Raw genomic sequence first — 25,029 nt, 5'->3', positions numbered from 1 at the left:
TTAGTATAATGCTATGGAAAAAAAAAAAAACCAAAACAAATAGAATATTACAAAGACTTCTTAAACAATGTTTTATTTATAAAGTTTGATCTACTCACGTAAGAAATCAAGCAGTGCAGAACCTGTAACTTACAGGGAACTTCCTGACCCTCTGAACAAGAGATTTTTCCACTGCTATGCTGCTTGTTCACACAAAGAGCCTTCCCCTCTCTCCATAAAAGACACTTCATCAGGTTCCAGTCCATTCAAGCAAGAGTCTGCAGCAGCAGTATTTTCTCATTAATGCAGAACCTGTGCAAGACCACCATGAGATTTTCCCCACAGCGCGAGACCTGGCGCTCCATGGCCAGGCGGAAATCCTCCTTCACTCCTTTCGTTATACCCCGGGTAACTGTGTGGTGCCTTAAGCCGTGGAGGAAAGAGAGACAGACAACATCAAATCATGGTTATCTAGTGAACTACAGGCTTTTAAAAGGTACTGTGTGTCACCTACTATATATTTATGGTCCATAGCTGAGTTTATTTAATGAGAGTCAAAGAGTCTGAGCTATGCTATTTTTTAAAAATCACGTTTAGTAGGTTACAAGTCTTTCAACAGAAGCTACAAAAAAATCTGTGTTCTCACTGCTTTGACTATGACTGCTGAAGGGGGAAATAATGCCAATCTTCTGGATAACAGGAAAATCTATTCTCTTAACCCAGCAAGTACAGAGTTCTCCTTGCCTGGGGAAAGGAATTTTTTTCCCTCTCTACCTTTGCTGCTTTACACTTCTTCCCTGTAATCACCTCTATAAATGGTTGGGGTTGAAAGAAGAGTGAAAAGATGAACTTGCTTTCTCTGGAGCACAGGTGCCACCATAAAGAGCAGAGGGCATCTTCTATCAATATCAAAGTGCAGGAAGGAGCTTTATAACCCTGTGGGCACTGATAATGCTGTGGCTAGTGAAGGGCACAGTGAGCACTTCACAAAACCCAAATCATGCCAGGCTGCATCCGTAGAAGCCAGCTCTTATGAAGATACTACACACCAGGCAAGGGGTTACATTTATTCTGAGCACAAGTTCAGGACTTATTTTCAAACAGAACAAAGGTCCAGCTCCTGAGCAAGCTAAAGCAGTGCTGGCTGGGGAAACTTATGGGATATTGCTCTGTTAAAGGCCATTTTTATGAACAGTTCTTTGTCCTCATGCTGGCCTCAACACCTAAATCTTGTCCTTAAAACAATGTTCTGCAGCACCAAAGCACTTTACTTGCACCGGTCCAGAATTGGGTAAGTAAGATCAAGACTTTGTAACATCTACCTGCAAGCCCTGCTTGGGAAGGGGAGAAAAAGACATGCCCTGAAATGCGAACCTTAACACTACTAAAGGAACCAACATAAATTAATTTAGAGAGAAAAGCATAATGCTAATGCTGAGATGAGTCCTGAGTCATGGGTAAGAAAGGAATAGCTGGTCTGAACCCAGCAAGCCCACTGAAAGACAGAAAGAAAATAAAAAATAAAGGGTGAGGGCATCTGTGCCCATCCAGAGATGCTGGAAACAAGGAAGGGAAACATCTCAGAATTACCCTCACCAACAATACCACACAACTTTCATGTAAGTCTGGCATTTGAGAAGAGACTTCTCTGCCAAAACAGTAGAGACCTTTGCAACACATGGAAAAGGCAAAGCCTACTGGGCAATTCCTTGGCGAGCTATGCTAAATGAAACAAACCTAAACTGAAGACATTACAATATGTTCAGAGTCTATGGGATAAGTCCTGTTTTCAGTCTTTATTGTCTTAAACATTGCTGGCAGCTGGGTGCTATGGTCAGTTACAGCCTAAAGGAGAATATGCAACCTACAGCTACTGAGCAAGCCAGCAGCACTTTGGAGGATGAGTTATATTACAGCTGGAAAACACAAAACAGAATTCAGAACAACCTAAATGAAGAAAAGTTGCCTCAAATGGATCCAGGAACCAGTATCTTGAAAATAAAGGGTTATGCTCTTGCTAATATATGATGGAACATCAGTAAAACTTTTGAGGATTTCTACATTATTGTTTAAATTCAATAGCGATTACTAAATTGAAAGGACACGGATACTGGCAACTTATGGGAAAAAGAAAAATAAATGTTATTATAGAACAACATGGTTTGCCAGGCAATGTAGGCACAAATGAAGAAATAAAAAAAAAGATAAATATTGAGTAACAAATTGCTGAAAATCATGGGCAGTAAAACATGTTGACAAAACACAGCACACTATGAGCAGGGTTTTTCCACTTGGTACCTGTCAGCAGTCTGTATGCTGGGCTGTAGCACAGGTATGAATTCCTGCTGCAGTAACCCCATGGGAGGGCTAGAGGTCCTTTAAAAAACAGCAAATAGCAGCATTCAAACACCCACACACCAACTCCCCTCTGGTGCAAAACAACTCTCCAAAAAAGGAGTAACAGAAAACTAGGGTGAGCTCACACAGCAGTATGACCACTGAGCAGCCAAAGGGGTGCAGGACTCTAACAGCATCAAACATGCAAATATCTCCAGACTTCATTGCAAGGCTGTTCTACAGCTGTGGTCTAAATATATACACATGTTTTTGGACAGTTACACCAGGAGAATGGACAGCAGCAGGTGCAAAACCAATACACAGTTGTACTACGATGAACTGTCACAGCTCTTCCAAGGAAGCATGTCAGTCAGAAAAGATTTAATCAGAGGAGCACTGCAGATACCACAGCTTCCCTTCAGTACTGGCAAGAGCATGTCAGCAAACTGGGAGAGCCCAGAGCTTGGGGCCAAGGGATTGGCTGCTGAGCCCAAGCTGGGTGCATGCACAGCAGGTATCAGCCAGGTTGAGTACATGGCAGTATTTGTTAAAGGTTGCCCAAGTATCTTTTTGTTAGCCCACAGATGGACTGTTCCACCTTTACAAATTCTAACTGCATATAAAAACAGCTCTTAGAGCATGGTACAATGCCACAGCACAAATGCCCGCTCAGAGCAACCTCCTATTTATGACCAGGGCTACAGGAACTAACCACCAAAAGCTGTCTCAAATGAAAGACTGTCTGTCTTCTCCACGAAATTAAACTTCTATCTCTGTGTGCTATCTAGAACAAGATAATAACAGGTTCAGTCGAAAGCAATACTCCACTTAAGGAGAAGAAAAAAGAGAACTTTGGTATATAGGAGAGAGGTCTAGCTTCTTCTAAGTCTCTTATGTCACCTAAATCTTAAGTAGTAGGGAGTGCACCATTCACCCCCAGAGATGCTATGAAGGGAGCAGAGAAGCAAAACTCACACTTAGATTCCTGTAATTCTGAATTAGATGCCTACCTTCAGAACTCATAGGTGGGCATTTGGGTTAGCATCTCTGGTTTATTGATAGATACAGAGCTTATAGAAGTCAAATAAAGATGAGACATTTAACACTCTAATACAGTTACAATAACCAGAAATAAAATAGCCACAAAAATTATTCCATCAAATGAGGTAATTTTTCAAGAATTCTTGGCATGAGTAAGTTCAGTATTTGCAAAAATGGATATGGGGAATAGAAAATACAAAGGACCAGCAAGATGTTATTGGTCCCAGAGTGGCAGATGTTTGCAAAAGGAATTTTGTGCAATTGTCTTCACTACTGTTTGCAAGATCTGCAGTCAGAACTAAGCATACCCATGTGCACAGAGTAAAAATTACACTTTCAAGATACTTTGTTTCACTTCAAAGCAACTTCCTCAGTCCCCAAGGAGAGATGAGATGGGAATATGAGTAAAAGGAAGGACATAGCTTTCCAATCAAGTTTATGCCATTAGGTGGGCTATGATTAGATTAATTAGAGAAAGATTTATCAAAAACAGGAGCAAGATATTAAGCAGCAATTCCTGCATATTGCTCTTTTCCTCTTTAGCCTCACCACCTAACATTGCCCCTACTGACATGAATATCAGATAAACTGTGAAACTTGGCTTTTCTAGACAGGAGTTCAAAAGCACTTAATGGTGCTGGATTCAAAGCTCATAAAACAAATCTTGTTAATACCACAAAGAGAATGAGCTGGCTGTATCACCAGTTAAAACCCAAACCATGGACCTTCTCATTCCCACAGTGGATGCAAGCAAAGGGAAATATTTTGCAGAACCTAAATATAAGTCTGCAGACTACCAAGATCTTACTTCATCTTTTGTAAAAGCACACTATAGTTTGCTGTACTGACTTCAGAAAAATGAATATAATTTCCTATGAAGTATAAAGTACTTAGAAAAAAGTACTGGAAGAAGAATGAGGAATTCACCTGGGGAGAAAATGCCCTGTCAGTCATCAAAAAGTAGTCCTTATAAAAGACATATAATATCTGCAATACATTTCCCATCCATTAAGATGCAGGATTACTACATTTATCCTGAGAAAAGATCAGACAAAGGAACAACTGCTTTATCTTTGGCCTGTTGTGTCAAACTCAGAGTCTTTCTGAGCAAGAATGAACAGCATCTGAGCTGTCCCTGCTAATTCATGGGAGGATGGTGCAGCAGCTCATCCAACCAGAGCTGGTGATAGTTTTGAAAGATATAAGCAGTCTGCAGATACTGAGCCTACCAACCATTGTCCCAGGAAACAGGGCTACAGTGGCACACTTCAGCAAAACCCCAGCTGGGGGAGGCTGTGAGCTAACCAGGTCAACACTGGTGGGTGACATCAGCCCTGGGCTCACAGCCAGTCCAGCTTAAAAAACACCTGCAGTACCAGGGGAGGAAACATCACCTCTGACCAGTGACTCATGGCCTCAGCTATCCCTTCCATGGGCTCTCTGGTGAAGTGCTTCCAGCCCTACACAGCCACATGAAACATTGTACACAGCTTCTCCAGCTGGACAGGACACTTGACTGTTCTGGCTCAGTGAGCACAAAGAAATGGACTTCTCTTCTACAAGCCTTTCCATCACTGAGGAAACATCACAGATCAAAAGGAGGTCAAAGAAAGAGAGATTCTGTCCTGCTAGAAACACTTCTCCCCACCTCCCTCCTGACCGAGGGGGTCAGAACAGAAAGTAACGGTGGCCACGCCAATCCAACGGAGCCAAGAAAAACAGCGCTGGCCCACTGCAATGAAACAGAGACAGCAGGTAAAAGTTACCAGATGGAGTCTTCAGTGCTAAGCCCTCTTGCTGGCACAGCTTATCACTTAACACCCTATGTGGTGCAGCATGCCCTGAAGCTTGTTTTCATACAGCTGGTTACAAGCAGTAAGATATGGCAAGGGGAAGAGTTTGAAAACCTAGAGCTTAAAAAAGAAAATTCTCCATCACATAATTAAACATCTGAATTTCTACTTTTCCTTTAATTATACCTAGTATCTCACTTTTGTGTTGGTTACCTAGATCTCTGGAAAATCTATTTACTAGTTAAAATTTGGATCCCATTGTCTGATGATAGGCTCCCATTTTGAAAACTTCAGCCTATTTCTGGTTAGTGAATAGCCAGAATACAATTCCCTAAGTGGAATTTCAACAAACTTTAAGCAGTCCCCCTTTTAGGAAGCAAAATACTACAAGTTCTCATAAACAACCAGAATACTCCAAAACATTATGCCACTAAAACCCTGCAGCAGATAGTTATCAGTCAAGACTGAACAAGTAAAAACACCTAGGAAGTTAATCCAAATGATTAATTTATTTCAGCACCTTGTAATAAGCTAAGCAGAATAAGATGACCTGCTAATTCTAACAGAAAGATTACTGGAGTGTAGCTGGAATGTAATTTATTTTATATTTTTACCAAAATTTTTCATCATTCGGTGGTCTTTCATGAATTTTGTTTACAAAAATAAGCAAAATAGTGCTTCTTGCTCAGCATTACTCTTCATCAAAATTAGTAACAACACCTTGCACTCATGCCTAATTATTTGATGAATTCCTGCAAAGTGCAAGTGTCTACTTGAAAGAGCACAACCATAATCACTTTAATATCAATCACTCTAAAGCAAGTGCCACACTCAGGAATAAAGTCCTGTAAAAGCAGGAATTGAAGCTGAAGAACCCCCCCCCCCAAAAGAATACATAGATCAGCAGGAGTCAGAAAAAGAAACTCACGGCCCTGTTTGAACTCATTAAATTTAAGCTCAAAGACATGACAAACTATCCAGAAGATAACATGAAAGCAAAGACAACCAGAACATACTCCCTTTTTTTTTTTGCCAAAGAAAACAGTAAATGCTTTTTTATCCTTACTTGATCAACATCGCTTGATTTGGCAGCAGTTCCAGATGAATTTTCCCTCCTTCCTGTGTTCTTAAATAAGCAAATTCCTCCAACATATCAATATCTGAAGAAAACGTTAAAGATTTGAGTAGGGAAATGATGATTGAGAACATTCTTTCTTATGCCTCCCATCTGAAGCCACACTGCTGAAAGGAGAGTCAAACTAAAAAGCTATTGAAGTACCTCATTATTAAAAGTGATAAAGAAGATCACAGCATGTATTCCTAATCCTCCACAAACTGATGAGAAATGGCTTTTCAAAGTGAAGAACACATCCGTTAGTTTCTTTTCTTTCTTTGTTTCTTCGTACGTAGTCAGAGGTAAAGAAGGCTGATCTCACAATTCCCTGGGTTTCACTTCCTTTTCCTGCACTCCAGGTTATGAAAGCAGTGCAAACTGAGGCTGCATCTGAAGCAAGGGTCAACACAGTGGCACATGATCACCCTTTTTAGTTTTCTACTTTGATCCTTTATTGAGCTGCTTGTTTTGTATGGGTTTTTTTCCCTTTCCTTTAACACAACAGCTTATTCAGTTGTCACAGATAGGAGTTAGACCCCACTGCTTCCTGAGGCCCGTGGCTAGTTGTCTATTTAGGTTAAACATGAAACTGTCAATTTGTGTGTACGATGATCAAAATTTATGTCAGACAGCTGAACAGATAAATCAGAACATGCTTTGCATGATCTTTGACATAGCTCATTATCTTACTCAACCAAAACATGTTACCCACAGAAAGCATTTCACAAACAAGAGCCAAAATCATGCAGCTCTGCAGCACAGGTACCACTTTCTTTTTTGTTAACAGCTTTGTACATAATGCCCTGTATTTCTTAATGAAGAGATTGCTGTCACTTGCATGAGCAGCCTGAGCTCCTGCTGTTTTCCTGAGTGGAAATACCATGGCAGTGTACTTAAGGGTACTCTCAAGTGCCAGGGCACAGGAGCATATTTACAGTCCATTGTGTACTGAGCCTACTACAAGAGGTTTTCTTGGAATGAAAATAAATACAGAATATGATTCAGAGAAAGAGCTGCTGTGGAAACTAACAGCTTTTTCAACATTACAGCACAGGATGTGAAAGACATTCTTGGTTAGAGAAAGGATACTTGTGACATAGTTGAAAAAATTCTCATACTGGAAGTTTCCTTGCTGGCAGATTTTGTTGATGGCTTTCAGGAACAAGTTCTCACCCCTTGGCCACTCATGCTGAAGCAGAACAACTACGTGGCCCAGGGCCATATCATCTCTGCTGTCTGTGAAAGCTCTGAGCTACAGGGGAAAAAATTATATTCAGACAATCAGGAAATACACAGTGCTTTCAAAAACATATAGGATTTATCTCACCTAGATCTGTGCAAATACAGAAGTTCTTTAAAAGTATATATTAAGGCAGAATGAAATACACTTCTGAAGTAGGTTGGAAATTTCCAGCTAAAATACCAAATCCTCTCCCACTGATTATAAGAGAAGTCTGAACAAAGACAAAAATTTTGAGATCTCTTCTATCTTCTCTGCTCAAAACTAAAACAAATAGAGAAAAAAAAGAGAAAACAAACCCTCCTCCTTCAAAACTCCACTCCCCTCTCCGAAGGAAGACTCTCCCCACACCCACTTAGGTAAGAAGGATTGAGGCACAGCCCTGGGATATGGCCATGTAGTTTCAGGATACATAAACTAGCCCTTAAGGACAAGAAAGCTCCAATTTCCTTGGAGCTATCTTACCTTGAAACAAGCTAACAACAGATGAAGGCAGTAAGGCATGATAGCTCTACTGGTACAGGGCCAAAGCTTCAAATCAGAACCTGCAAAAGAACAGTTCTTTAGGGGTCTCACAACAGGTAGGTTGAAAGAAATTGAAATGGAGCAAAACAAATCCAAAATTACCACATCTCAGGTAGGGAGGAAAGCTTTAAATGTAAATTATGACTGATTCAAAATATGAAGTGAAACATTTAAATTTTTCTTCTTCATTTCTCTTTTCCTGTGGTAGGACTTTGCCACCAATATACTTTAAAAGGTACAAGCAAGAAAACCTCAATACAAAACCAAGAGGAAATAAAAAACTTCCTCCCTTCTTGTAATACAAAAATTTCAGCTAACACTGAGTTTAGGGTAATTGCAATTCCATACCTTTCCTGAATTTTGACTTGACTTTGGGTTGCTCCTCTTGTACTTTACCTCCTTCTTGAATTGGAAGTAAAATACAGCACATGAGGTCAAGCACTTTTTCGCATGTTTGCTGTAAAAGAAGGGACATGATAATGCCAAATTTACATTCAACTTCTTAAATATTCCAATATGTTAATATGATAAAAAATTTCAGACACAACAAAAGGACAAAACAATCACAAAATTCTTTGCCAGAACTTGAGTTGACTTAATACACAGTACAGTCTGGCTAAGCAAAAAGACTTAGCTGTCACTAAACAACCTCTGAGAGTCTACATACATAATTTTCATTGTGAAAAAATTGTATTGGCATTCTTCATTTCAAGAGGATAAGATCAATAAAATTGCAATCAAAATTATTTTGTTTTGAAGGATTAAGTTTTTAAATGAATTATTAAAATAGTTTTGTAAAATTTATTTTGTTCATGGTAAAAATAGAAAGGAAAATGACAATCTGACAGCATGATGGAAATTCAATGAATTTTTAATGCTATTTCCTAGCAAGGAGTCTGTGGGAATATATGATCACTTTCCAGTGAAAAAGTATTAACAGGGAAGGGACAAAAGCACTTGTCCAGCAGTACCAGGATGAGGTAGATCCTTAAAGACAGAGCCTTTATTGTCAGTGCTGACTCTGACTGACCTCAGACCATCTCCTGCAATATTAAAAATTGCAAACAAAACATCTATTGCAAAAGTAGAGCAAGTTCAGAGGTCAGGCCAGACAATATTGTTCTGGTGTCTCTCATATCGTCAGCTAATAACTAACTCTCTTTTAAGATGATCACAGAAGTTCCTTTACTTTTTCTTTTCCCTGCCACATGAAGCCTGTATCTAAAAGAATTCCCCTTCAGTTTAAGAAACTAATTCAGTAAAGTCAAGGAATTCAAATTAAGGATACATTTACAGACAACTCAAACACATGTAGCCACCAAAAATCATAATTAACCCCCCAAATCTTCACTATCAAAAAGACTATACACATATATATGAAGAGTTGCTAATGGACAGTCAGTTAATGTGGCACAAAGTACAATTCTCCCAGTAAAGCATGGATTTTTCAGTAGACCCTGGCTTATGTTTGATATGCTGCTGAAAGCAGGCTCCCAGGAAAATTGTAAGGGAAAAGAGAAATGGAAAGCCCAGGTCCAGCTGCTGAAGGCCCAGGGTGTGGAATGCTGTACGTACCCGATATTCTCCAAGGGCAAAGTGGCACGATGCTAACTGGATTAGGGCTCGCTGATTTTCTAAAGAGCCTTGTCCTGTAATTTGCTGGGGAGAATGAGAGCCCTGAAGAGCTGCCAAGTGATGTAGGCTGCTAATTGCTTTTTTGTACTGCCCCTTTGAAACAGAATAATAAAAAAAAACCTGTTAGGGTCTTTTCTATACAAGAAGTAGAGCAATAGAGAAAAAATTATCTTACAGAAAACTTTCAAAATGGTGTGTGTCCAAGTAACAAGCCTTCAAAATTTTAATCTAAATTAATAATCTCCAGTGATGAGTTGTGTACAAGACTGTGTGTGAGTTAATCATTTACAAGGCAGTCGGAAGACAAACAAAATTCTCCTTTAAAAATTTACAAAAATTTACAGTTTACAAAATCATATTTGTAACTGAATCAAATAATTATATTCTTGAATTAATCATTACTTTATTTAGACTAATAAAGTTTGAAATAGCTCTTGTTCAGGCACAAGTAGAGGCAAAAATAAAAGACTCGCAAAGGAAAAATAAAGAACAAGCTTTCTTCTGTAGATGGAATTGGAATGAGCACAGTCAGCCTAATTTTTGTGGAGAACATAGATGTTTTTCCACATGCCAAAATTAGCTGGACTCAAACAACAGCTATGGGGACAGAAACATCCAAAGTAGTGTATCAAGCTTGTGGTGCAAACAGTGTAGCTCTATCCCCAGAAGAGTCTTACTTTAAGGCATAAAAGACACTATAAGCAGTCAAACTGGCTAATCAGAATTACTATTTACAAGAAAGAAGTAAATTGCTATTTACTAGAAGGAAGAGCAACACAAGGATGGTGTTTTTCCTAGTTTATAGCATTTTTTTTTTTACCTGGTAGATGATCATGTCTGTAAGAAAGATTCTTAACCAAAGCCAGGTTTCAGTCTTCCATGACAAACAAATTCTGGTGAACTCTGTGTTACATGATTAGAGAAGAAAAAAACAAAGAGCATATGAAACGTTTCACAGCTTTGGGTTAAACATCAATAATATATATATATATATAAACTGAATTTAAGAATTTTAAAAATGGCACCAAAACAGTAAGAGGATGAAATCCTTCACATATAGGATACCCTCTTCCTATACACTCATTTTTTGATTATGCTTCTCTTCACCATATCCAAGAAACCTAAAAGCAGCTAGGTGGTACTGTTTGCCTGCTTTTTAGGAGAGAATTTTTTTTCAAGATTATCACACTAGTTATTATCAGAAAGAGAGACATGTAAAAACACAAGTTCCTAATCATGAACTAAAGCAGCACATCCTCACTGAGCACTATCAGCCCTACTACTGATCCAAGAGAAATAGGGGTGAATAAGCAAAGATGCATCAAGAATGAAATGCAATACAGCAACAAAATATTCAGAAATGCAACAAACTGATAAAGCTTCTTACTGGAACTTCTATCAGAAATACTCAGGACACAAAGCAATTTCGATTTTAAGGATTCATAATGGCAGGAATTCCATTTTAACAATAAAAAAGTGATTTCTACACAGAAAGTCTAAATGCAATTCTAAACGCAATACCTTACCTTTGTCAAGGGATTCCATCGAACAAAGCAGCTCCCAGCTCTCTCTTGCCAGTTTGAAACTCTCTAATACTTCAATAGAATTTGCAAGATCAGCCTTATTTACTGTAATATGGCGACTTCTTGCCTTCCCAGAAGGATCCTCATCATCTGAGCTCTGCTTAGAAGTCAGTATAAAACACAGAGATTAACTTCTTAATTTACACTTTCTTCAGGAGTTCCACTGAACACAAGAAAACAGTTATGTATAGAGGTGCCACAGTCCTAGTTTAAGTGGCTTTAAGTGATTTTTCACTTAGCTTGTTTTAAGGTTAGATCCATCTGGTTTGCTACCAAGAACTCAGTGGCACAGTATGATGAGCAGTATCCCAAACAAATTTATTCTGTTTACCACCACTGAGCTTCAGCCAGATTATCTGTTGAAGTACATACACACTTCACACTTTCTGACTCAATTTAAGCCTACAGTGGCATAATGCAAAGGAAATCCTTGTACTCTCTTTATAGCAGAGAAATTCTATAAATAGTCATTTTCTACCATTAAACCAATAGATATATTGACAGTTCCAATAATGAAAAGTCAATTACTTTGTTAGTTTACCTGTAGAATACCTGACTGCTATAGCTCAGGTAATTCTATAGCTATAGCTACCACCTGAATTACCTGACTGCTATAGCTACTTTTTTAAGTGCCTCTGCTGAGCTCCTTTAAGTTAAGGCACTCACAGCAGAACATGTGTCTAGAGCAATTGGTGCAAAAATGGCTTCATTCTTGCTGGCTTTAGGAAAAAAATGTTTGAAAATTGTGGTCATAAACAGCTAATTCAGGGTAGCTCTAAAAATATGTTTTTTACATCGTTTTTTACATCTATGTCAAAACCATTGTTGTTTAAATTCCAGTAGCAATGCCATTCTTGTTATGAATTAAAAAGTCTACAGAAGTTACCATTGTTTTTTCTCTTCCTTCAGCAAGTTTCCTTTTTTTGTGTATGTGTTTGTTACGATCAATATCTGTATCTCCGTAGATGTTGGGTACATCCTCAAGAAGCACCAGAGGAGTTTGGCTGGGAGCATTTGGACCTGGATTTAAAGATAAATTAATTCACAATTGTCCTAAACTGATCTGAAAGGTCTTATGCCTACAGCAAGCTGGGGTTTTTTTCCTTCACAAGTAATGACTATAATGCTAGAGAAAACAATCTTAAATTAAGTCATTTTAATTACTTAAACTATTCTGGTAAAGCAGTGGTTTCCTCAATGCAGCCATACAGAGTGCATTTAGCAGACATCACCAGGGTCTGATTGAGAGCTTCAGAGTATTTCTGAATCCCTTTCTTCTGGAGCAGGCATAAAATATACTCAGGCAGCAGGTGCTCTCTGTTCAAGCATTATTTGCTTTAAATACGTAAAATTATTCAACAGATGAACTCTGAAGCACAAACGGCTCTGAAGTTAACAGCCACAAATATGGCAAAGCACAACAATATTCTCAAAATATTTCTCATGAGAAACCAAACCAATATGCTGACAGGCACCCAGCCCACAAAGAAGTTTGTGTATTTTATGACAAGATTTCCCCAGTAGGATCACTCAGTGTCAGTTTTGTCCCCACTAATTTTAGTACACAGAATTAAACCTTTAGTTGACTGCCAGAGTTCATCTTCACTCCCAAAAAATAGAAAAGACTCATTTTGAAACACAGAAAACAATTTCTACTTTCACTGTTGTCACATTCAGCAGGATCTGGTACCTATTATTTCACACTCCAGTGCTTAAGTTTCACTAGACATAAAATAGGAAAAACACTTCTTAATCTCAACCAACACTGATATGTGATCACTAGTGAGACAGCTTTCCTTCCAAAACCATTTTCTCCTGCACAATCAAGCTGCATATAGATGTGCAAAGCTCAGTCAAAGAGAAATGTAAAGGGAAGAGGAATCCTTTAATCAGTTTTCTCTTTTTGAAATCTCTGTAAGACACTAGTGCAAACAAGTACTTTCAGTTTGTGCATTTCTTCTATTTGCAGAAAGATATGAGGCTAAGGTTTCACTTGTAACTGCAAAGAGTTAATTTGAGAGTTTAGTAGATGATTCATTTCATCTCTTGACATAAAAAAAAAACTTCTGTTAAGCTTTTCACATCTACTCAAAAGTGATGTGTACTGAGTTCACTACAAGAGAAGCTCCTGTTACAAGAAACAGCCAATTTGCTCTACCTAACAAATACAGGTCAATAAATTCCACCATTGAAATTGCACCTACAGCACACTGCAATCACCTCTCCTGTACCATCATGTATTCCACTATGTCAGAATCTCACGTGTGAAAACTGAAAATAGGGCAAAGACGTAACACAGAAGATTCATATCTTATTCTCATTAATGCAAAGTACCACAACTGGGATGCTGGAAGAGTTTCACCATTAGAACCTCAAGAGTTGACTAGTTTTAACACCAGAGAAGAAAAATATTGGGTTTTTCTTTTACTCATACTGACTTAAATTATTGCCAGCTAAGTGCTTTGCTTTCCAAACCAGTATTCTCCTCCCAGTACCAGAAGTACACTGCAGTCTTTATTGCAAAACCTCCAGCCCTAAAACAAAAGAAAATTCACTGTCACACTTGACTGGGGCCGCAGATCTTCTCTTACAGTACTGAAAGTTACACAGGCATACAAAGAGCAGCACTGTGTTTTTCTCTCTGAGCTCTAGAATCAAAGTTTACAGAGTTTTTAATTGTTTTCTAGCAGAGAGTGTTATGAACAAACCCCAAAAGCATCAACCCAAAAAACTTTCCCCAGCTTCTGGGCCACCCTTGAAAAGTCCAATTAATCCCAAAAAAAGCAATCCAAGGTGCTCCAAGCAATGTAGCATGTCTGAAATGCAGATGTGAGTGGGTAGGAAAATGCAAAGGTAACTAATTAGGAGAAATGTGCAAAACACACCTCAAAGATTAGGCTTAAGCTATATAAAGAAAGACAAATTGGAAGCTTGTGAATGTCAGGAAATCTTTTCCTATTCAATTTTGTTTGCTTAATTACAAATTTGTGTGTTTCCAGTGCAAAAATATCTTCACTTATTATGACTGAAAGAAAGCAGAAAAATGTCAGCTTCAAAGAAACAAAATCAGAGGAGAAATGAAACAAAAACAATGCTCATGGAAGAGTAGGAATCAACCCTAGGGATGTTTCCCATAACATTTGGTCTGTCTTTTCTCCTTGCTGGACAATCAACTGCTGCTGGCCAAGGCTGAAACCACAATGCTAAGCTAGACTGATCTTTGGTCTGATCCACTACACATTTGTTATGAACTACTGTTGGCAAGCTTAATGCTTTGGGAGAATTATGACAAGTCATAGCAAATGTAAATGTTGTTTTGTGAGATGACAGTTTCAAAAGACTAATGAGAAAGTATCTTTAAGACATTAGCAATGAACCCACAAAGGGCTCGTTACAAAAGCTGAAACATTAGAAACTAACCTTGAAAGAGTGATGGCTGGATGTTGCTGACATACTGAAAAGCATTTTTAAAGAAGACCAACATCGTGGAATACACTACTTGATTCTTGTATTTAATGTGGGCTTCACTATCAAAGTTACTAATGTATCTGCAGAGATCTTTCATTCGATGCAGAATGTCACCATAACTCCTGAGGGGAAGAGAGAGAACAAGAATTCAGGATGTTACACAGAGTCTGCAACTAAAAAAAAGAATGCATTGTGAGTATGAAAATCTCAATGTTTCTGCGGAGGATATCTCCCAGCATCAAATCAGCGGAGGCTGGGAATACAAACTAGTGAAATTACACAAAACATTTACCCTGTTTCTCTTTACTGTGGCACATAGGGAATGTTACCCACAGCACTATAGTGCTTATGCATGACTTTTAACATCATCAGAAGTTGATTTTAGAGACTAATTTGAAAGTGCTTTCTAGAGTCCCATTTTTGCTTTCCATTGTACAGTCTTGAAAGAAAAGCTGCTGTGAACTTACCAAAAATGTTTTTGTGTTAAAACGGTTCTTCAATGAGAATTGTTCTTATTAAGAATCAAAAAGCCACATTCTCCATGAGGGGAAATACCCAGCAAAGTAGAGCTTTCTTACCTTCTTCCCTTATCCATTTGCCACTCACACCTCATTCCCACCACAGACAGTATTTTAAACAGCCTCTCCCAAGGATCTGTAATCTGGGATGATTTCTCTGTGAGACCATCTATTACATATTTCTGAGAGCTGCGCTTGCTTGGAGACATAATATCAGAGGAATCTTGTGAACCTAGGAAAACCAGCACATTCTTCTCTTCATAAAGAAATCAAACAAACTGATGCATTTTCAAGAAGAAAACATGTAAAAATTATGTGGGAGCTTTCAGGATAACCATTCTTTACACAGAAGTTTAACAGGGAGCAGCAGGCATTTCTGCTTTTGTACAAGAGAGCTAATTGGCCAGATAAGGGCATTTCGTCCCACCTGTCATATGCTGAAGCATTATGAGCATCATGACTAAGTAGCTGAAGCACCATCTTGGTATTTTGGAATCAAAAAACTAAGAAACACTAAATACTACTATTAGTGGTATCCTTGTCTGTGGGATACATTAACATAAAAACAATGCGTGTTTTATTTATGGACATCAATGATACTAAGACACATTCTAAGAAAGCTTGACTTTGTGAAAATATTATTACCTTGATATTGACTTTCTGTCTGCGTCGATCTAGTTACGTAATTAATATAAAATTCTGCTGCTTTATTCAGATATTTATATAACAAGCTGGCAGGAAGTCGTACATCAGGGTTGTTAATTATCAGAGGAAGAACATCACAAACTAAAACAGAAAACAAACAAAAAATCCTTTAGGTTTGTGAGGGGTTTTGTTCTATTTCTCCTAGGTAAGGTTTCTCAATCAGCAATGGGAGCCTTCATCTTTGGTTGACCATACACCAGAAAGAACTTCACATGAATGGCTCCAGGACCAACTTGTACCATATGGCCAGCCTGGATTAACATGGCCTGAGCCTCTTCTGGCTAAAGCAGTTTTCTAATCATAGCATCATTAAAGAAGTCTACTGACCTCAGAACACTGCCACACTACAGAGCAGCGCTGTAAAACAAGAACATTAATATTTTCTTACCAAATAATTTTCTAAAACAATTCACTGGAGATTCTTGGTCTTCAATACTTTCAGCATCTAATAATGTTTCTCCAAGGCCTACCTGTGTGAGCAGAGGTGACAATCAAACACTGGACCAGTGGTTTCAGAAACTTGTTGAACTGCAATTCAGTGGGGTTGAACAGTAATTCAGTAACAATTCTATGGCAACAGTATGTGCCAGACTCCAAATATACAGTTAAAATATCCACACTTAATAGCAGGTAAAAAGCAATGTCAGAAGATAGCAAAACCAGACCAAGAGAAAAACTGTGCATGAAACTGTTTCAGTAATGACACACAAAGACAAATGAAAGCAATATATGACTGTTATTCTTTCATTTACAAAACAAACTATTGTTCTATTTGCTTCCACTTGTATCCTGCCCAATCCCTTCCTGGTGGTAAGCTCAAGATACAGCAGTCTGAACTATATGTTACAACTAAACATAAACAAAAAGACCCACCCTCTCATTAAGGAAAACACATTTCAGCAGAACCTCAAAAAACTGAGTGCCAATATCCTTAATAATTACTGTGAGTTCCTCTTCTCTTACCCCATGTTGCACCACAGTCTCTGGGAAACGCCGCAGAAGGAGAAGGAGCATTTCTGCCCTTTCTAACGTGTTAAAGCACTGCTCTGTTGCCTTCAGGAGCATTTCACACTGCACCCGACCAGGAAGGGTCTCAAATAATCCTTAAAAAATAAAAAAGAAAACATTTAACTTGTTGTGTCTGAATTGTAAATATGACAATATGACAAATAATTGTAAATATGACAAAGCATAAAAGTCAATCACCCTGCTTTGCTGAACAAAAAGGGATTTCCTTATGCTTTTTCTGCTTTTAACACACATATCTGAAAAAAAGTCTGTTTCTTTCAGAGAAGACCAAATAAATATTCATCTGTAATAGTGTTTATTTGGGTGCAAGGACCTTGAATTGACAAGTAAGACTACTAGTAAGCGAAATACTCTAAATCCCAATACTTCAGTATTGGACATTTCAAGATGCTTTCTCAAAACTGTTTATTTCTTTTTTTACATTCTACTTCTACAATTAATACTTTCATTACTAAAATGTAGGGTTTTTTCAATTTAAACATCCAGTGAGACACTAAAAAGAAACTCACATATTCTCCCATGTGTTTTATGCATTTGCTTTCAAAAATAAATACATCCCATGAAAAATCAAATGTTTTCATAACTGGAATATTCTTAGAGCTTCTGAAGCACGTATTCAAAGAGCAGATTACAGTTTCTCAGGTGTACATCCTGCTTTCAAAATTGCCTGTGGCTGCCAGCAGCGAATGCCAAGCCCTTCTGGACACCATTCATTTTTATATCCCTCACTACATCAGCAAGAATTCACTCCATTTTTACAACCATACACTGTTTTCTGCAATCTCTGATTTAAGTCCCATTCCACTTATTTCCTATTCAATTGCTCTACTCTGTGCTTCTTGTTCTGGCAGAGTAGGCCTACCTATATCAGAGACAAAGCAATGGGAATCAGCTTGTCATGTCCCTTTGTTTTCCTAAGCCTAACACACCAAATGAAGTCTGCTATGAATGAATTGAGGGGAAAAAAACAAACCCTGCGGTCCACAGGCAAAGTTAGAAAAACTGACATTTACTCGTCAAACTAGATAAACAATGAGAGGGCTCATCTTTAGATTACTTCAGGATAGAATCTTTACCTCTTAAAAACTGTGTCTGCTTGTCCTGGGAGTCATTCCTTAATGCTGATGTAATAACACTGATCTCCCTCCACACAGCAGGTTGGTCTGGAAAATTGACAAACCTGTAACAAAGTTTAAGGAATGTACAGTGATCTCAAAATCTGTCTCAAAGACAAAGCCTTCCCATAAAAGTATGTGTTTGGGCAAAACAGAAAATAAAACCTTTCACTGTTTATTTTTAATTAATTAGATCTTTTGCGCTTAACTTACCCACACAGATTTTCAAAAACTCTAAGTTTATATTTTTGGAAATCCTGACATTTATCTGTCCACAGAATGGCAGTGCAGCTGGTGAAGGGTCTGGAGCACAAGTTCTGTGAGAAGTGGCTGAGGGAGCTGGGGTTGTTTAGCTGGGAGAAAAGGAGTCTCAAGAGTGTCCTTATCATTCTCTACAAGCCCCTGAAAGGAGGCTGTAGCCAGGTGGGGTCAGTCTCTTCTCCCAGGCAACCAGTGACAGGACAAGAGGACATGGTCTTAAGATGCCAGGAAAAGTTTAGGTTGGATATTAGGAGGAATTTCTTCACAGAAAGGGTAATTACAATTGGAGTGGGCTGCCCAGGGAGGTGGTGGAGTCGCCCTCCCAAGATGTTTAAGGAACGATTAGATGTGGCACCTGGTGCCACAGTCTAGTGGGCAAGGTGGTGCTTAGTCATAGTCTGGACTCAATCACCTCAGAGGTCTTTCCCAATCTGATTCCATGAATGGAGCACCTGGGATAAAAGCAGAGTTCCAGCTCTGATTACTTACATGTCGTAGAGCAGCCTGCCTGCAGACGCTGTCCTCTCAGCATTCCTCTCAATAGTGTACATCTCATACTGCAGCATGCAAGAACACAACATCAGCTTTCCCAAATATATTTATCAATCACATCAGTCCCTCCACTCTAAAAAACTGCCCTCGATTTACCACAGCAGTCTGCATAACAGAAAATAAAAGGACTGCAACATTTGCAGGAATTAGAAGGTGCGTTAGACAATTTAATCACACATTAATTTAGGCATAAAATTCTTCTTGACAATATACTTAATATCATTAACACTTACAACCTTCTAGTATCTAAAGGAGGCCAACAGAGGAGTCAGAGAAGGACTCTTCATCAGGAAGTGCTAGGACAAGTAGTAATGGGTACAAACTGAAAGAGGGGAACTTTATATAATAGATAATGATGGAATTCTCTAGTGTGAGAGCGGTGAGACACAGGAACAGGCTGCCCGGAGAAGCTGTGCGTGCCCCGTATCTGGAAGTGTTCAAGCCCAGGTTGGATGGAGCTTGGTGTATAACCTAGTCCAGTGGGAGGTGGCGCTGCCCATGGAACTGGGGTTGGACCAGATGATCCTTAAACCAACCCTTAACATTCCATGGCGAATACTCGGCTTAATTTTTACACAAACTGAAAACTTGGAATTCAGAGAGTCCTTTGATCAGGGTTTGAACCCAGTCAAATGCAATGCAAAGCCCCCAAGATTCCACAGAAGCCATAATGAGGAGAGAACCTTTAACTAACAGCAGTAGCAGCAGTAGTAAAGGATTTTCTTTTGTTTTTTAACCGCGAAGTCACCGCGGCACCCAGCAACCCCGGCCCCCCCCCCCATTGGCTGAGCTGCCTGTCAATCAAGCAGGGCCGCAGCGGGGTCCGCGGTACCGAGCGTGTGCGACAGCGGCCGCGCTCACTTGGATGTTGAAGTCGGCGGGGTAGAGGCTCCGTGCCGTGATGAGCCAGGCCTTGGCCGCCCACAGGTCCCCTGGCACCAGCTCCCGGGCCCGCTTCACCAGGAACTCACAGTCCCCCTGCGCCGACATCTTGCACCCGGCGCGGCCTCGCTCCGCCCCGGCCGCCGAGCGGCGCGCATGCGCCACAGCGCTCCCCGAGCTGCGCTCGCTCGCGCTTCCGTCCCAGCCTGGCGCAGCGCGCTGCCCGCAGCGCCCTCGGTGGCCGGAGTGTCGGAGCGGGCCCGCGATTGTCGGTCTGCTCTCGGTGGCCGGAGTGTCAGAGCGGGCCCGCAATTGCCGGCCTGCTCTCGGTGGCCGGAGTGTCGGAGCGGGCCCGCGATTGCCGGTCCGCTGGGCCCGAACGAGCCAAAGCACTGATGTGGGCGGCAACGAGCACTGCCTTCCTAAGACTGGTGTTGCTGCTGGTCAAAGCCCGCTCTGGAAGTCCAAGGCACTGCTGCCTGAGCTAGTGTTCTCGGAAGTTCTTACAGTCCACTACTAAAGTCACCACAGGCAAATGCGAAGGAAAAGCAGGACCTCTCACCAGAGATGTGCATCCACCTTTCAGCAGCTTGGAACAGAGTCTTGCTTCTTATAATTAGATTTTAATGTTAGGAGGCTTGATTACAAGCGTAACCCCTTATGTTACTTAGTAAGAATTCTCAGTTTATTTCCTTGTCACTTTCTTTGCTCCTTTCAAGTAGGCTCTTCTTTCTGATGTTGCGACACACCTTACAGACTTTGCACTTGGGGACTTTCACTGATTAAATCCATAAATTACACATCTCAGAGCTAGTGCAATAATCCTTTCAGCAAATAGTTTTAAGAGACTTATAACCTCTCTTGCAGGTAAAAGGCAAGGTCCTTGCTTTCCTGCTGGGGTGACTGCAGTCATTCACACAGAGACTGTGGCCATTTGTCACCACAGAGAGGTGACAAAGGCACAGCAGAAAGTCAGTCCCTTGTAAAACAGGTGCCTCCTCTTCTTCTGTTCTTGCTATCAAACTACAAATTGCTGTGGGATGGCACAGGTTCCTAAAAATGGCTTCACAGCCCTTCAATCCCCTGCAACTGCAGCAATGTTCATCACTGGCCAGTGTGTAGGTCTACCCAGAGCTCTTCCCCATGTGCCTGTGCAGATGTACACAGCCAATTTTGACTGAATAGTAGTAGTAGTAGTAGTAGTAATATTATTATTATTATTATTATTATTATTATTATTATTATTATTATTATTATTATTATTATTATATAGTTTTTCATTGTGGGACTGAATATGGTAATAAAGTTGTGTATTCTGTCTCTTTGAAAACTGCCCAGCAAGAGCTGATGGGCTAGTTGGGGTTCCCCATATGCTGCTTGTGAGGCCAGAATCAGGATGCTGCAGGAGTGAAATGGGTGGGCAGGGGATTACTAACAGTTATTTCTGAAAATTAATGGATGTGTGAGGAGTGCCCTGAAAAAATTGCTGGTACAGAATCACCCCTGAGACATCAGCTAGATATCAGCTAGGCAGGAAGATGGCAGTTTTGTAACCAGTTTCACAAGGTGTCATGAAAGCAAGATGTTGCTGTATTTAATCCACTAGGCAAGGGGGAATACTTCCAATAAATTAGAAACACCCTTTTATCTTTTTTTTTTCCTTTTGTGTATGCCTGTGTGTCCTCTGGACACTGGATTATTTTTCAAATTTCTTTTAAAACTGTAAATACTTTGTTATTTTTGTTTTTTTTTTTTTTTTCAAATGAAGTACTGCTGTCTCTTGCAGAGAGTTGCTGAATCCTTGCCTCTGCATTCCTAATGCTTCATGTGTTTGCCAGTCCACTCAGCCCTTCCAGGCAAGAAGTTGAAGGTCCACTTTTTTATGGTACAAACAGCATCACTTGACAGAAGAAGTCGGAAGGGCACAGTCTAGTTGGGGCTTGGAAGAGTTTAAACCCAAGAAAGGACTTATATTCAGGCTGCCCGACCCCTGGAGTTAGGAGGTAAAACTGTTTGCTCTGTGATCCTCATATAGATACAAGACAGGCGGCAGGATCAGACTTGCAAGGGATTGGGGCAAGTGATTCCATGAGCAAGCAAGAAACACCACTAATGGGTTTGTGGATGGGAGGAAGAGGAGCACTGTGCTTCTTCAGAATATGGGCACTGTGTCTGCAATAGGTGACATCAGACTAGCATTTGAAGGTACTTGGAATATAAACTTGGTTTTTAGCCAGGCCAACAGTTTAGAGCCACTGCTGTTCTAAACTTGAATTACTGATGTGCCAATGGCACTGCATGCTCCTCTCCTGTGGGATCTCAGCATCTCAGTCCTGAGGTGCCGAGCCACCGAGACCACCCTTGGGGGGCTCGGGAGTCCTGGAATGTTGCCAGAAGTGTCTGGTGGCTGGACTTTGACCCTACACGGGAGACGACACCTGTATGAGGATAGGAGGACTTCACCGGGGTGAATGGCGAAGGGATTAGTTAATTAGAGGGTGAGACACAGGGTTTAGGATTTATGTACAGGGGGGTTTAAAGAAGCAAGATGGAGGAATTGGGGTGTGTCCTGTCCTTCTTCTTCTTCTTCTTCTCCTCCATCTTCTTTGGTGATGGTGGCACTTTTGGATTGGTCATTACTAAAAGTGCACCCGGCAATAAGAATAAATGGTATTGGGGAAAAATGATAAATATTGTACACGTAACAATGGGTATAAAGATAGGTGCCTGCCCAGAGGGCGGCACAGTGTGCTCATGGCTGACTGCTGAGCAGACCTCTGTCGGGCCGAAAGAAAATCTTTTAGATAAACAATTAATAAACATAAAAACCGAAAGAAGAACTGAAGCCTCTTCTCGTCCTTTGATTCGCAGGCTGCCCCAAGGCCACTCCGGGCCTTTCCAGGCCCTTCAAACAGCCGAAAACCGGACACTCTCCCATTCCAGGAGCCAAGCGTGTAGGTGGTGGTGGGGCTGGGCTACGTCTGTCAGGGTCTGAAGCTTCCTCTCCACTTACTGTGGCATTCCTGAATTCTTGCCCAGATTGTACTGTTTGGATTTCCACAGTGCAGGACATGCTGAATCTCAAAGTTTTGGCTAGACAATTGGAAGTGCACTCAGCCTCCTTCCTGCAGGAATACAGGACTCAGCTGAAATACCTGCATGAGCCTTGTTTTTCAGGAAGAGGCTTTGTGACATTCTGTAGCAGGAAAGAGGCAGCACTGACCTCAAGGCAGTAGTGAAGGATGATTTTTCCCTGGGAAGATTGTCTCATTTTTTAAGGAAGGCCGGTGAGTAACAGAGATATTTCAGGCAGTAGCTGATGCAGCACGGGGATGGATATATGATGTGTGCAAAGGCCATATTGTAGACCTTGGTGGTAGTGCTGCAAATTCCTCCTGCACCACAAAAGCGAGTCTTCATGAGCCAAGAGAGTGTTTGGAAGGTGTTGGGTTGGCACTTGGCAGCGGCAAAGGGCTCTGAATGTCATTCTCCACCTTCCACATTTCTGGATCAGTATAATCCCACCAGATAGCATTTGTTCTGTGTTGGATTTCCTGGCTTGCTGCCGTAGGCTGCTGTCACTTACACAGGACTGGAGTATTTACAGAAAGCCCTAAGGGTGTGCATGTTGGGTTTCAGGTATGGGATAAAGTGGTCTGTGATGTGGCAGTGCAAAAGCTGGGATAAATGCTGTGCTGAGTGGTGAGGGCTTGAATTGATAGCCACTCCTTAGGCCTGGGGAGCAGGAGTTGATGTCTGGCATGGGTAACAAGGAAGCTAAAGCTTTGCATAGTACTGAAAGGATTTGAAAGGGGTCATCTTCTCAACATCTTCTGAATGAGGCATTGGAGAAGACATTCTGTGTTGAGGTAGCAGTATAGTGGAGTCTACACAAAAACTAGGGATCATGCAAATGGTGTTCTTATTTTGTAGATTTTTTTGTCAATTCTGTGTCCTTTGCTTTGTGCAGAGGAATTTCTACAGCTGACATGAGTTGTCTGGGCATTTAGTCCCTCAGAATTCTCAGTGTTTTCTTTGTCTCTTGCAGCTGAAGAACACTAAATTGAGATTGGATGACTGGGTGATAGATAAGAAGGGAAAAAAAACGGAGATTGGGAACCCAAGAGTGGAGCAGCAAGGGATGTGTGGGAACCCTCTCCATAAAGTGATATCCATTAATGACCTCATAGATGGCAATATCTTTACAAATGCTTATGGTTTATGTTTCAGCAGATCTGGTAGCTTCTCCCAAAGTGACATAATGGAGATCTTTGACTCTAAAACTGCAGTTGACAGTCGAATCCAAATTATGGCTTCAAAACACTGAAGTTGGCCGCAGTCCACTTAATTTCTGTAATAGCCTAAGGCAGCTTTTAATAATTGACCTCATTTTCACAGAATCAAAATAGTTTAGGTTGAAAGGGACATCAGGACATCATCTGCTCCAGCCACCTGCTCAACATGCAAATTAATCTACTTTTATTATACTCAATTAAACAAAAATCAATTTCAAGAAAAGAACAAATATTACCAGTTTCCTTCAGCTTGCAGTGTGACACTGATGAGTGGTGGGGAGTCTGGATTTATAGGAGGAAACATTTAGGTAATCTTATGAGCAGGTATTATTATTATGAGAGGTGTTAAAATACCTGCCTAGCTTTTAGATCTGGGGAACTGAACCAGATTGTAATTATCTTCCACACAGCACAGACAGAATTATTAATCACTCTACTCTCGTGTGGCCAAATCTACGCCCATATGACTCCAGTGACACTACAGCTGGGGCTTGGAAACAGTGAGTTGTCAGGTGTTGTGAAAACAGAATAAAGCAGCAAACTGCTTGGTGCACAAATAGGACCTTGTATTAAATTTACAGGGCTAAATGCTTAGAAAATGCTGTATTTCACTTTTAAGTTGAAGGTACTTTTTGCAGAAACTTAGTCTGTCATTTATGGAAACACTTTTTAGGAGAGAAATTCATTTTCACCTGGAAGGATTTCAAGAGAAGCTGTTAAACCAGTAATTTTTCCATACAGAAGTTCATAAAGTAGAGAAAGAACACAAATAGAGAGAATTTAACTCCTGCATATACTTCGTTTCCTTCTGCTGCCTTCCCACATATCAGGCTCATTATGTCCCTGTGGCAACTCCAAAAGATGTATAAATAGAAGATAAATTCTAAATTAACCAGCTGCATATGTTTGTCCCTACTTTTAATTCTGCAGTCACATTGAAAAGTGCATTCCACAGTT

At 40.3% G+C, this 25,029-nt stretch overlaps 1 protein-coding gene across 4 annotated transcripts; it reads right to left on the bottom strand.

The window, feature by feature from the left end:
• Positions 1-47: 47 nt before the first annotated feature.
• On the bottom strand, positions 48-19,942 carry INTS10 (integrator complex subunit 10). 4 transcript variants are annotated; one of them, XM_005484658.3, is made up of 18 exons: positions 19,757-19,942; positions 18,833-18,900; positions 18,044-18,147; positions 16,902-17,041; positions 16,327-16,408; positions 15,879-16,019; positions 15,294-15,465; positions 14,668-14,837; positions 12,134-12,267; positions 11,191-11,347; positions 10,485-10,567; positions 9,605-9,757; positions 8,378-8,486; positions 7,970-8,049; positions 7,354-7,516; positions 6,217-6,310; positions 2,278-2,355; positions 48-402 (listed from the first exon to the last, which is right to left on the bottom strand). In XM_005484658.3, exons 1-18 carry the CDS (start codon positions 19,883-19,885, stop codon positions 246-248), a joined length of 2,214 nt encoding a protein of 737 aa, XP_005484715.1. In that variant the 5' UTR covers positions 19,886-19,942; the 3' UTR covers positions 48-245. The 4 variants fall into 4 exon arrangements, with proteins under 4 accessions (XP_005484715.1, XP_005484716.1, XP_005484717.1 ...); XM_005484659.3 differs by having other exon boundaries at positions 11,191-11,344; positions 19,757-19,941; XM_005484660.3 differs by lacking the exon at positions 2,278-2,355.
• Positions 19,943-25,029: the final 5,087 nt, after the last annotated feature.

The sequence above is a fragment of the Zonotrichia albicollis genome, chromosome 5 (genome assembly GCF_047830755.1).
Source record: "Zonotrichia albicollis isolate bZonAlb1 chromosome 5, bZonAlb1.hap1, whole genome shotgun sequence".
NCBI classification, from domain to species: domain Eukaryota; kingdom Metazoa; phylum Chordata; class Aves; order Passeriformes; family Passerellidae; genus Zonotrichia; species Zonotrichia albicollis.
This window is presented reverse-complemented; position numbering and strand designations above follow the sequence as displayed.

Coding starts and splice junctions, on each gene's coding strand:
- INTS10 (XM_005484658.3), bottom strand. CDS start 19,885: ATGTCGGCGCAGGGGGACTGTGAGTTCCTGGTGAAGCGGGCCCGGGAG. Junction 18,148..18,832: donor GGCAGGCTGCTCTACGACAT/GTAAGTAATCAG, acceptor ACTTTGTTACAG/GTTTGTCAATTTTCCAGACC. Junction 15,466..15,878: donor GACAGAAAGTCAATATCAAG/GTAATAATATTT, acceptor TGGTTTTCCTAG/GTTCACAAGATTCCTCTGAT.